The sequence below is a fragment of the Geotrypetes seraphini genome, chromosome 15 (genome assembly GCF_902459505.1).
Source record: "Geotrypetes seraphini chromosome 15, aGeoSer1.1, whole genome shotgun sequence".
NCBI classification, from domain to species: Eukaryota; Metazoa; Chordata; class Amphibia; order Gymnophiona; family Dermophiidae; genus Geotrypetes; species Geotrypetes seraphini.
The window spans coordinates 9,624,224-9,637,114 of record NC_047098.1 but is presented as its reverse complement, the minus strand read 5'-3'; the positions used below and the strand labels follow the sequence as shown (position 1 = coordinate 9,637,114).

The 12,891-nt window shown below is 43.6% G+C and overlaps 1 protein-coding gene across 3 annotated transcripts in view; it reads left to right on the top strand.

The window, feature by feature from the left end:
* The first annotated feature begins 1,069 nt into the window (after nt 1-1,069).
* Nucleotides 1,070-12,891, top strand: part of LOC117348848 — a 79,025-nt gene continuing 67,203 nt past the window's right edge. The window contains exons 1-3 of one of the 3 annotated variants that reach the window (XM_033921398.1): nt 1,070-1,354; nt 7,723-7,782; nt 12,171-12,278. In XM_033921398.1, coding sequence (XP_033777289.1) covers nt 1,271-1,354; nt 7,723-7,782; nt 12,171-12,278 — 252 coding nt within the window. In that variant the 5' untranslated portion in view covers nt 1,070-1,270. The remainder of the gene's footprint in view (nt 1,355-7,722; nt 7,783-12,170; nt 12,279-12,891) is intronic. The other 2 variants (XM_033921395.1, XM_033921397.1) reach the window with 2 other exon arrangements.

Genomic DNA, 12,891 nt, shown 5'->3' with positions numbered 1-12,891 from the left:
GGGAGCAGAGAGAGAGATGCCAGAGCAGTGGGGAAGGGGAGGAGACAGATACCAGACCTGGGAGGAGGAGGAAAGAAGGAAGGAGACAGATACCAGATCTGAGGGGAGGAAAGGAGGAGAGAGAGATGCTAAAATCTGCTGGGAGGGAGAGATGGAAGGGAAAAAGACAGATGCCACACCATGGGGGGGGGGGGTGAGTGGAGAGAAGTAGATGGATGCCACACCAATGGGGGAAGGGAGCGATGGAAGGGAGAGGCAGACAGTTTCTGGAAGAGGCATAGAAAGAAAGCTGATGCCATATGGAAGAGGCAGAGAGAGGGCAGACAGTGGATGGAAGGAAGAGAATGATGAGCAGATGAGGAAAGCAGAAACCAGAAAACAAAGGTAAAAAAAAAATAATTCTATTTTATTTATTTGTTTTTGCTTTAGGATAAAGTATTATTGTAGCTATGTTGATAATTGTTTATGAATAGAAAATAGAAATAAGGTGAACCTGTTTATTGGATTAATTTTAATACATTTTTTACTAATTCAGAGACCATAATTCCTTTTGGGCCAGAAGAAAGAGGTTTTAACCTCTGAAAGCTAATATTGATAAATGTATTAGTCCAATAAAATGACCGGCACTACATTTTCTTCCCGCCATGCCCCATGCCTCCTACCCAAATGCAAAATATAAACTGGTGGGCTTCCCAAAGCCCTGCCAGCTGAAGATCTCTTCCTCTAGGAAGGAAGGGGGGATTTGTTCAGAGATGTTTGGAGGATGGCACTGGTAGGGTAATCTTTGTTGTTTGTTTTGAATTTTAAAATAAAAGAAATAAAAAAGTAAATAAGAAAATGGGTAAATAAATGGGGGCAGGGGAGAGGCGGAGTTGGGTGGGCCAGGGTGCCCAGTGGACTTGTGTGCCTAGGGGCCCTGAACGAATTAATCCTGCCCTGTACACAGTCCACGTGCAGCTATAATTGCTTTGTAGGCAAAACGTGGCTGCAGCTAGCACAGACCTCCCGTGTTAGTGCACATAACTTATTTGCTTCTGAATCGACCCTTTAGTCAGGACCCATTTGCAAGGAATCGCGAATCGGAGGGGGGAGAGGAGGATCGTAGCCTGGGGGAGGTTCAGAGGCAGTCCTGGAGCTTGCCCTTCGCAGGGACTGTAGCTTTAAGGCTCCGTTTGCACTTCCTGTTTAGGGTTGTTGGTTTGTTTTCCCCCTGCCATGAAAGCCGGAGATCCGTAGTCTGCGGACAGCACCGATCAGCCGCCCCGGAGCGATGGACTTCTTGCGCAGGAGTTTCCGGTGGTCTCCACGGAACAGATCGGCCAGTGCAGCGAAGACCCCGAGCTCTTCGGAGCAGGTACGTTCCAAGCCCCTGGACCTGAACAGAACGTACTGTCTCTTTAAAGTCAAAAACGCTGATATCTCACCTCGAAGTGAGCCTCTTGGACTTCTAATGGGTCCATAAAAAAAAAAACCAACAAAAAACTGTGTGTAAGCTCTCTAGGTCTGGTAATAGCATCGGTGTTTTCGGTTTGTTTATGGCAAATCTAGGATTGGGTGTAGTAATATTTTAACAGGGACTAGGACATCTAGAAAGGTTTTGCTTTTTTTTCTTTTGTAGGGAAACAAATGTGTGCACTCCTTCCTTATTTTGTATATTTGTATAATCTAAGGATTAGATTAGATTAGATTAAATTAGATTTATTTCTCCCAGGGGAGCTCAGAATGGTTGACATGAATTTATTCAGGTACTTGAGCATTTTTTCCCGCTAGATGTGCGCACAGGTGCATTCTCTCAGGAAAGGGCACTTTCGGTAAATAGCATGAGCTGTTTAAGGCGAACACCCACCTTATGCACTGCTCCGGGGTCTCCTTTGAGATGAGGAGCGGCCTGGTGTTAGAGCTGTTGACTCAGCACTCAGAGGTTGTGGGATCAAATCCCAGCACTGCTCTTGTGACCCTCCGTTGCCCCAGGCACAAAATAAGTACCTGTATATATGTAAACCACAAAAAAGGGGAAGGGGTAAAACGCGGACCTCGCGGATCTAAACCCGCACGTCCTTAAAAATCTGAGGTCCGTGCCGCTTGTAGTTAATTTCTGGCTCTGACAGACCTCGGTGACAATTTAGCTCTGACGGATCCGTCCCAGCATAGGGAGGGGAAAGTATTAGGATCCGTCAGTGCTAAAATGTCACCGAGATCTGTCAGAGCCAGAGACTAGTGCTGGAGTGGCTCTAAAACGAATCAACAAGGGGATCAACAAGTACAAGGGGGCACTCAGAGAAATTGAAAGGGGAGAGGTTTAGAACAAACACCAGGAAGTTCTTTTTCACCCAGAGGGTGGTGGATACATGGAACGCGCTACCGGAGGATGTGATAAACAGGAGCACGCTACAGGGGTTCAAAGAAGCTTTGGATAGGTACTTGGAGGACAAAGGGATTGAGGGGTACAGATAAGAGTAGAGGTAGATTATAAGGATGGGATTAGAGGTAAGTTATAAAATTAATCAGGGACCACTGTTTAGGCACTAGGCCTGATGGGCCGCCGCGGGAGCGGACCGCTGAGCAAGATGGACCTCTGGTCTGACTCAGCGGGGGCAACTTCTTATGTTCTTTAAACTTGTTTCCTGCAGCCCCAGTAAATTTAAAAATCTAAGGTCCGCGGCTCTGACAGACCTCGATGACATTGTAGCGCTGACGGATCCTAATACTTTCCCCTCCCTTTGCTGAGACGAATCCGTCAGCGCTAAATTGTCACCGAGGTCTGTCGGAGCCAGAAACTAACTACAAGCAGCAGGGACCTCAGATTTATAAGGACGTGCGGGTTTAGATCCGCGAGGTCCGTCAGGTCCGTGTTTTACCCCTTCCCACAGAAAAGCAGTATATGTCCCATTCCCTTTCTGACATGCCCCACAAATAAATTGGATAATGAACTCTGAACCATTAAAATTTGCATGCATGCAAGCCACCCCAACAGAGAATGACACGTGGACAAATTTTTCCCTGTCCCCCGGGAACTCATTTTCCCGTCCTGTCCTCACGAGTGCTTTTCCTGTGCCTGCCCCATTCCTGCAAGCACCATCCTCGCCTGTACAAGCCTCAAACACTTTAAAATCATAAAGTGTTGGAGGTTTGTGTGGTTAAGGCAGAGCTTACAGGACAGCGACAAAACTTGCGGGTTCAGGACGGGGAAAAGTTTGTCCCCATGTCATTCTCTACTCCCTTAACCGCAACCTAACTCTCATTGTATCTCTAAAGACAATCCAATTACCTTCCCGGAATGATGTAAAAACATAGACGAACCTTTGGGAAGGTTGTACCAAAACCATATCGCAATGGAAGGCTCTATTTGTGATTTATAAACAGTTGTGCATAATACAATATTGTCCCTTTTTAAACTTTAATAAATAGATTTAAATATAAAAATCCTAAGTGTTTGAGGAGGCTTGTGCAAATGAGGACAGAGTCCGTGGGGATAGGGCAGGGATGGGGACAGAGCTCACGGGGACAGAGTGAGGCGGGAATGAGGACAGAGACCACAGGGATAGGGACAGAGCCTGTGGGAATGCGGACAAATTTTGTCCCTGTGTCATTCTCGACCCTGAGCTGCTCGCATGCAGTCTACACAGTGACTGCATACTCATCAGTCCTATAATATCTCCCACCCTCTCTGTCTCTTTCTCACTGAAATGTGCTTTTATATCCTGTACTTTTGAACTGTGTTGCAAATTGTGGTTTTCCTGTTTTCTGAGTAATTACTAATCTGGGTCATGGAGGAGGTGCAAAGGGTCTCAGAATGAGTTAGAGCTGACCACAGATGGGGTCCACCTTAAAGGCTTCAGCTGCTTTTATTGTATAGATTTTGAGTGTCGGCCATCTATAGAATAGCAGGGGGGACTAATATGTCCAACTGGGGGTATGAGGACTTATACCAGTTGAAACCCAGTATAAATCCTGGTGCAGAAGCTGAGCGCGGATCTCTGGAATTCTGTAACATCTTTTGTGAATGAACCTGATCCGCCCACACTAGAGAATGACACGGGGACAAATTTTTCACCGTCCCTGCAGGAGCTCATTTTCCCGTCCCCATGAGTCCTTTTCCTGTCCCATTCCTGCAAGCTCCGTCCTCATCTGCACAAGCCTCAAACACTTTAAAATCCTAAGTAGCAACATTCTAGAGCTCAGATTGTGATGTCATAATGCCTCATTCCACCAATGCCTGAGCTCCGTCCTCATCTGCACAAGCCTCAAACACTTTAAAACCATAAGTAGCAACATTCTAGAGCTCAGATTGTGATGTCATAATGCCTCATTCCACCAACGCTTAAGCTCTATCCTCATCTGCACAAGCCTCAAACAGTTTAAAATAATAAGTGTCCGAGGCTTGGGCGGGTGAAGGCAGAGCTTACAGGAATGGGACGGGGCCAAAACTCGTGGGGAAAAATTTGGCCCCATGTCATTCTCTTGCCCGGAGTTTCTCAACTTGGTCCTGGAGTACCACCTTGCCGGTCAGGTTTTCAGGATATCAACATTGAATTTGCATAAACCTGATTTGCATACACTGCCTCCATTATATGCAAATTTCCTTCATGCGTATTCATTGTGGATATCTTGAAAACCTGACCGGCAAGGGGGGGGGGGGGGCTCCAGGACCAAGTTGAGTAACACTGCTCTAGCTCATACCCATCCTATGGCCATGCCCTTTTTGGTTTGCTTGTGAGATTTGGGCGCAGATAGAGCTGCGCCCAAATTCAAATTAACAAGTAGTTATTACTGTTAATTGGCGCCAACAGCCAATTATTGACCTAATCTAGTCACTTGCGGATCTCTGAATTGTGTGCAGATTTGGGCACAACGTACAGAATCCGCCGGATCGAGCAGGGGGTTCCAAACCTGTCCTGGAGGACTTCCAGCCAGATGGTTATCAGGATATCCAGAATGATTATTCATCAGTCGCTCTACTGCTTGCAGATTTGATCTTGTGGATATTCATTGTGGATATCTTGAGACCCCCCCCAACTAGCTGGGTGGACCTCCAGGAACAACATTTAGAGAAGCAATAAAATTGAGAGGTGAAAGGAAAAAGCAGAACATGCAGTTAGATAAGCAAACTATACAGTACTCCCCCGATATTCGCGGGGGGGGGTCCATTCCAGGAACCCTCACGAATATTGAAAAACCGCAAATATGGTTTTTCCGCCTGGGGGAGGCAGGAGAGGGCAGCTGGAGGGCCGGCGAGTGAAGGAAATCGCTTGGGGTATGCTCCAACCGCCTCTTCCTATACTAAAGTTGAGCTTCACCAATCAGGAGCTGCTTTGACACGCAGCTCCCGATTGGCGAAGACCGAGTTTAGTACAGGAAGAGGCGGTCGGAGCATACCGTGAAAGACCGGGTCCGCGAATTCGCGGGGGAACGTTGTAACAGCCCCGCAACTTAGCAGGTGTATACTTACAAAGGTGCGTGCTAGTCCACTATACAATTGATGAAAAGCTGCAGAAAATAAGGGGTTCTTTTACTAAGGTACGGTAACCGATTTAGCGCACACTAAAGATTAGTACGCGCTAAATGCTATGGCGCCCATTATATTCTATGGACACCTTAGCTTTTAGCGTGCACTAAATCAGTTGGCGCACCTTAGTACAAGGTCCCCTAAGTTTTTAACTTTCTGCCTCACATCTAATGGCAAGATATCTCATAAGTTTGAGCCTGGAACTACACCCTCCCCCCCCCCCCCACACACACACTTTTTACAAAACTGTAGCATAGTTTGTAGCGCCGGTCGTGGCGGTAACCGGTCAGACGCTCATAGAATTTCCAAGAACATCAGATCTGTTACTGCCAAGGCTGGTGCTAAAAACCGCGCTACAGTTTTGTGAAAAAGGGGGTGGGGTAATTGTTTGCAGCATGTTCTCGACGATGGCAGGTCATTGGCGCGCTGACACCTGCGCGCAGGACGATTGCGTGCCGCCATTTCCAGTGCTTTTACAGCTTACCGGTAGTGTTATGAGGGGGTATGTGTGGGGGGAACCCCCTCCACTATACTTATAAATGCTCGCGCTCCCGCTGGAGGGGGGCGTGGTGGGGGAGAACCCCCCACTACAATGAAAACTCCCGAACAGCGAGAGAACGGAAGTTTTCTGTGTATTTTTTGGGGGGGGTTCCCCTCCCAACCCCCCCCCAACAGAAGCACGACTACTTACAAGTGTACTGGGGGGATCCCCTCAGAACGCTACCGGTAAGCCGTAAAAAGCACTGGAAACGGCGGCACACAATCGTCCTGCGCACAGGTGTCTGCACGCCATTGACCTGCGTGCTTTACTTACAGGATCGTTCTCGATAATGGAGCATTAGTAGTAGAAGGGATGACTAGACTCCAGCAGAGCGGTCTTATCATTTGAGAAGAACAAATTGAAGATAAGATCATAGGGCCTATTAGTCTGCCTAAATTACTTCCTGTATTCACTTACTTAGATTTATATCCCGTCCTCTCCAAAGATGTAGCATGTCATAGACGCCGGCGCATATCAGCCTTCTCCTTATTTTATATTGGCTAGGGATATTCTTTGCGTTGTCCATCCTGTCTTAAATTCTGCCACTGCGTGACGATACCTTTTGGGGAGTTCGTGTGTTGATTCAGTAAAAGGTACTTTAATTTGCCAAAGATCCACTTCTGCCTTCAAACGAGGGCTAAAGGGAACTATTGAGGTTTTTCTCAGCTGTGTGCTACTGCAGTAATTTTTGTGTTCGCCGAGACGTATCCTCAGGAGCAGAAAACCCCCCCCACCCCCAAACCAAAAAACGATTGTTAAAAAAAATCCACTTGCCCATCCATTGTGGTTGTAGAAGGCCTAGTGATTTTCATTGTAAACAGCATATGGCCTAATCAGCTTGCGTATGAATCAGATTAGCTTTGCCGTAATGATAAAGCCAACATCCTTTCAAAGGAAACCATTATTTACTCCAGAGGACAAATAAGAGAATGGGGGTAACATTTAATCTGCTTTCAGCTTGTGCAGTTTGGTTTGTAGGGCTCTGTTTGTCTTTCACCCTACACAGATTTAAAGAATATGCTGGTTTTACACGAGAACCGCTCTTGTCTTGGAAAAATGAGAATTTTAAAACATTTTTAAAGATTTTTTTTTTTTCCATGCGGTTCCTGGAAAAGATGGACAGCTGGAACATTCTTTGTTTGGGTCATTTCTGGAAATGTTCGTTTTGCGTGTTTATATTTTTGGCCATTTTTTCATCTTGCAAAGCCAAGCCATTCAGAGCTCACTCATTTTGAAAAGAGCGTGCATTTCTTTCTGAATAGCATGTGTAGGGTTTTGGACGTGTGTGATGGCTTGGATATGAATTATTTCAGAAAATACATGGGGTAAAAATATTCAGCTAGTGATGGTTGCATTTTTTTTTTAACATCACCGCTGGCTTTATGCTCCGATGCATTTAAACATGGGTGATCCAGACCTACATAGAGAGATGGGTGAGGCTCTGGTCACCCCAAGGATTGGTGGTCACCAGTCAGTTATGGTTTCCCACCCACCCCCGCCCCTTCCGATGATGTACTTTTACATCATACAGCGTCAACGATCAGGCCTTTATGATCTGACCTATACCTTTTTTGTTTTTGCCTGTTTTCTTATTTTTGGTTTAGAAATAATTGAGTTATCTTTACCCATGCCCGTGTGAATCCTGATTGATTTGTCATTGTTTCTTATGCGATAGACTGGCTCCAGCTCTGAAGGGGAAAAGCGAGAACCGTGGTGCATATTAGACTTTGATGCGGTAAGTACCTTTTGAAAGGAAAACTAGAAACGACACACAGGCAGTGGTCTCAAACTCAAACCCTTTCCAGGGCCACATTTTGGGATTTGTAGGTACTTGGAGGGCCTCAGAAAAAAATAGTTAATGTCTTATTAAAAATACAGTCTGCGTTTCGACAAGATAGTCGTTTTCAGGGGTCCCTGAAAAGTCCTATGGTGGTAAACGCGTGGAAAAACTGATATGCTTTTATTTCAGCAGCGTTTTTCTCATGAGCCTCCACATATCACTTTTTCCACCCGTTTACCACCATAGGATTTTTCAGGGACCCTTGAAGACGACTATCTTGTCATAATGTGGACCGTGTTGGGTCCTACACTTTCAGCGGACTAGGTCCTTAAGGTTTTTTAAGTGGCTTGCTTTATTGTACTTTTGGAACTTTGACATATTAAAGTCCATTTCAGGAATATCGTCACTCCACAGTGTAAACATAGGAATGTGGTTCTTTGATTTTAACAATGACAACGTTTAACTGGATGGACCCCAAACAGAAAGTGTAAAGCGACAGTGCTCGTCCCCGCATTTTCATTAAATCTTTTAATTGGAGCTATGTTTTTGTCTGCTTCCAAAGAGAAAGGCTTCATTTTTTTTTTGTGTATGTAAGATAATATATGAAAAAATAAACCCACTGTTCCATGACCTACATTATCTTGGTATTATAAATATTCACAAATACTCCACTTTATTTACTGAAGGTCCAAACTAACGGAAGAAAAAGCCTCTGGTCTAATCTGGTAGAGCTTAAAGCTCAAACCACCTCCGTCCACATCATTGGCACCAAAAAAACTTTCATTTTTGACTCTATGCCACTTTCAGCCTCTTTTTACAAAGCTGCGCTAATGGCCCCGAAGCCCATAGAGATTTAAAAGGCTTCGGGGCCGTTGCCGTGTGGCAGCCACTAGCGCAGCTTTGTAAAAGAGGCCGTTTGTTGCTAGATTTCTATGATGTCCTACAAGCAGCCAACGTTTCACGGGTATCAGCCGTTTCTTCGGGGCTCCCGGCCTTTCATTTGCCTTTCACAGTTTGAACTGTTGCTTCCTCGATCTCGTTGGCGTCCGATTCTCAGATTAGGCCCGAGGCTTTTTCTTCCGTTAGATTGGACCTTCAGTACATAAAGTGGAGTATTTGTGACTATTTATTTCCCACCTATTGGAGATCTATATTATCTTGGGGCATATTATCTAACTTTATTTTGATTTGTCTTCTTATTATCTAATGATAATCATATTTTCTATATACTCTGTTTTCTGTAGCAAGTGGATTCTTGTGGATTATTTTGAAAATGTATAAATAAAAAAAATTAAAAATAGTCCAGGTATAGTACCATACAAAGTTAGACATATTCCTGTTGAACCGGGACGTACTCAGGTAGGGTAGTCTCGGTTAGAGCGCTGGTCTTTGACCAGAGGGCCGCCGCGTGAGCGGACTGCTGGGCACGGTGGACCCCGGGTCTGACCCAGCAGTAGCAAATTCTTATGTTCTTATGTACAAGAATTGATGACAAATCACCACTGCTTTGTACTGAACTCTGAAAGCGTGCCGTTAGTAGGTCCGTGCAGCTGAATCGAAGTCAAGCAGTCATGCAGTTTAAACAGTTCGCGCACAAACTAATTATTGCCTCAATATATGTCACTGAATCAAAAAAAGTCACCAAAACCAGCAGTTCAACTATAAACACTCTCCTTTTATTATCAAAAAAAGGGGAAGAAAAAAGGAGAACTTTTATCTTAGATATTTTTTGTTGTTCCTCTGTCGTTCCCCTTTATATCCTCAGTACATCCTTGTAGTTTCATGTACAGTTCATTGCTGCTGTGTAAACACTGACGTGTCCAGAGTCAATATTCAGCGGTTGTTTTCATTTCTTTTATGTTCATTAGTTTTTATTGAATATTATAAGAAATTTACAGAAAGCAGTTCAAACACACAAAATCTGAATAAGACACAATGGTGTAGAAAAAGTCTATATCTACAATCATTTACATACAACCAGATTAATAAAAAGAATCCAGGGTATGTGTAACTGCTAATAGAAGATATATGAAAGGCAGAAAAGCAGGGAGAGTAAAATAAGAGAGAGGGAAAGAAAGAGGGAGAAAAATAAAAAGAGAGAGATAGATAGATAGAGAGGCAGAAGTGTCTACTGGTTAGAATGAACATATGAATCTAAGAATGACCAAGGTGATTTATTTCGCACCATGTTTGTGGAGAGTCGAGAAATCATGTTTTTCTCATATGCATAAGATTCAAATTTGTGATACATGCTCAGAGAGTTCCACCAAAAGGTGTAGTCAAGTAACGAGGATGATTTCCAATTTTTTAGAATATGCATAAGAGCTGTTACAAACATGGCATCAATGAGTTTAGGTGGGCAGTTTGTTTGTGCGAAACAAGGGTGTTGAGAACGAAGAATTACAATGTCCATGGAAATCTCTTCTGAACACTTAGTAATAGATTTTATTGTTTTCATTTCTAATCCTCCATGTGACACTGCCGGCTTCATGAGTGTGTGTCTATGTCCATGTGCCCCCTCACTCCAATAACATTATGTAAGGCAGGGATCTCAAAGTCCCTCCTTGAGGGCCGCAATCCAGTCAGGTTTTCAGGATTTCCCCCAATGAATACGCATTGAAAGCAGTGCATGCACCTAGATCTCATGCATATTCATTGGGGAAATCCTGAAAACCCGACTGGATTGCGGCCCTCAAGGAGGGACTTTGAGACCCCCGATGTAAGGTGTCCCATTCACACTAACTTCATTGCCTACCTATAGAGAAACGTATATCGTTTGAAACTGTTCCTCTGATTCGTTATATTATACAGGCAGAGGCTTCCGATCATCTCACTTAGTTTTGCATTAATCGTCTAATACAGGGGTAGGGAGCTCCGGTCCTCGAGAGCCGTGTTCCAGTCAGGTTTTCAGGATTTCTCCAATGAATATGCATGAGATCTATTTGCATGCACTGCTTTCAATGCATATTCATTGGGAAAATCCTGAAAACCTGACTGGAATACGGCTCTCGAGGACCGGAGTTCCCTACCCCTGGTCTAATAGATTGAGTATTACATTTTTATTGCATTTTCCCCTTTTAGAGGTGCAGTCATGTGAAAAAAAATTAGGACACCCCATGATATATTCAGTTTTTTCTTAAGAAATGTTCTCATATCGATGCCAAATCTTTTTATTTAGCTCTGGCAAAGAAAGTGATGTAATTGCAGGTAAACAACAAAACTTTTCCTTAATTTACTCATGAAACAAAAGATATCCACAAAAATGTGTATTCTAACTGAGGAATAAATTAGGACCCCCCCCCCCCCCCCACACACACATATCCTTCCACTTATAATGGCTCAAATCATACACAGGTATATCACATCAGATGCACATGATTAGAACATCATTACTCAGCATTTTGAAGGAAGTTTGCCCTACTTAAACCTCAGACATTTAGTTTGGTGTGCTCGAGACTGCTGCGATGAGAATGAACACCATGGTGAGATCAAAAGAGCTGTCTGAGGCCTTCAGAAAGAAGATTGTAGCAGCTTATAAGACTGGTAAGGGATTTAAAAAGATTGTGAAAGAATTTTCCATTAGCCATTCCACAGTCCGGAAAATAGTGTACAAGTGGAGGACTTTCCTAACAATTGCCTACTTGCCCAGGTCTGGCCGTCCAAGCAAGTTGACCCCCAGAGCAGACTGCAAGATGCGAAAAGAAGTTGTTTATCTGCAATTACATCATTTTCTTTTGCAGAGATAAATAAAAAAAGATTTGACATTGATATGTGAACATTTCTTAAGAAAGAACTGAATATTTCATGGGGTGTCCTAATTTTTTCTCATGACGTTTAAATATCAGTTTAACTCCTCTTTTACATATGCTGCTCTTATTGTTTGGAATGATAAGGACAGAAATTAGTTATTGCAGATTTTGTAAAATGCTTAAAACATTTTTATATGATAGATTGTAAAGTGAGTATTTTTATCCGAAGAACTGTATCATCCCATAGAATTATTATGACTTCTTTCTGACATAAATCGCCTTGAACTGAATGTTATTAGAGAAAGTCGGAAATCTTGTATTAGATTAGATTTTATTCTGGAGAGCTTTGGTCCATGTCCAAACTTTGCATGAAGCTTCATCTTGCTCTTGACATTCACCCTGTTGAAATTGCCATCGTCCACTTACTGACAGTCCACCAAATATGAAAAGCTTTGCCAAAAAACACACTGCCGTCTTTTCTTTCCTCTAATTTACCATGAATAAGAAAGCAGAAAGCTGCACGGCGTACAGAATCCCTTGCACTTACCTGATTTTGACTGCCATCTTTAAATAACATTTTTTTTTGGTTTCTAGAAACCCGACCCTGACCCTCACCGTTGTGTGAATGTTCTCATTGTGGGTGCCGGGAGTCGTGGGAAGTGTTATTCTTTCTTCGCTGTTCATTTTTCTAAACGAATGAAGGTAAGACATGTAGTTTCTTGGGATCTCTAAAATGATACGGTACTAAATCGGTGCAACTCAGCTTTGCCATGAGAATCTTGGCTTACAGCAACCAAGTTGTAAATGATACCTTTTATTGGACTAGCTTAGTGTATCTTTAATAAGCTGTTTATTGGTATAGCTTACCTCACCCCCCCCCCCTCCCATTGTACTAAGCCACGGTAGAGATTGGTCCAGAGCGCTAAATAGAATTGGTCCGACACTCTTAGAATTCCACTCCCTACGGCCAGAATCCTCAAAGCACCCCCCTCAACTGCTGAACCCATGACCCACCCCAACCGCTGATACCGATGATCCTCCCAAGTCCCAACTCCCCCATACTTTTGATTGTAAGACTAGCTGGAGGGATGCCTAAACCCTCCGCAGGCCCACCTCTTCACAATGGCGGGCCTTCCCCTTCTCGGTGCATCCTGGGCCAAAATATAGAAACATTCATTTTTGAAAGCCAAACTGATATATATATATATATATATATATATATATATATATATATATATATACACACATTTTGAAAATTGCCTAGTTGGACATGTAGGCCGACAGAACGTCCAACCCTTACAATACCTAATTTTAT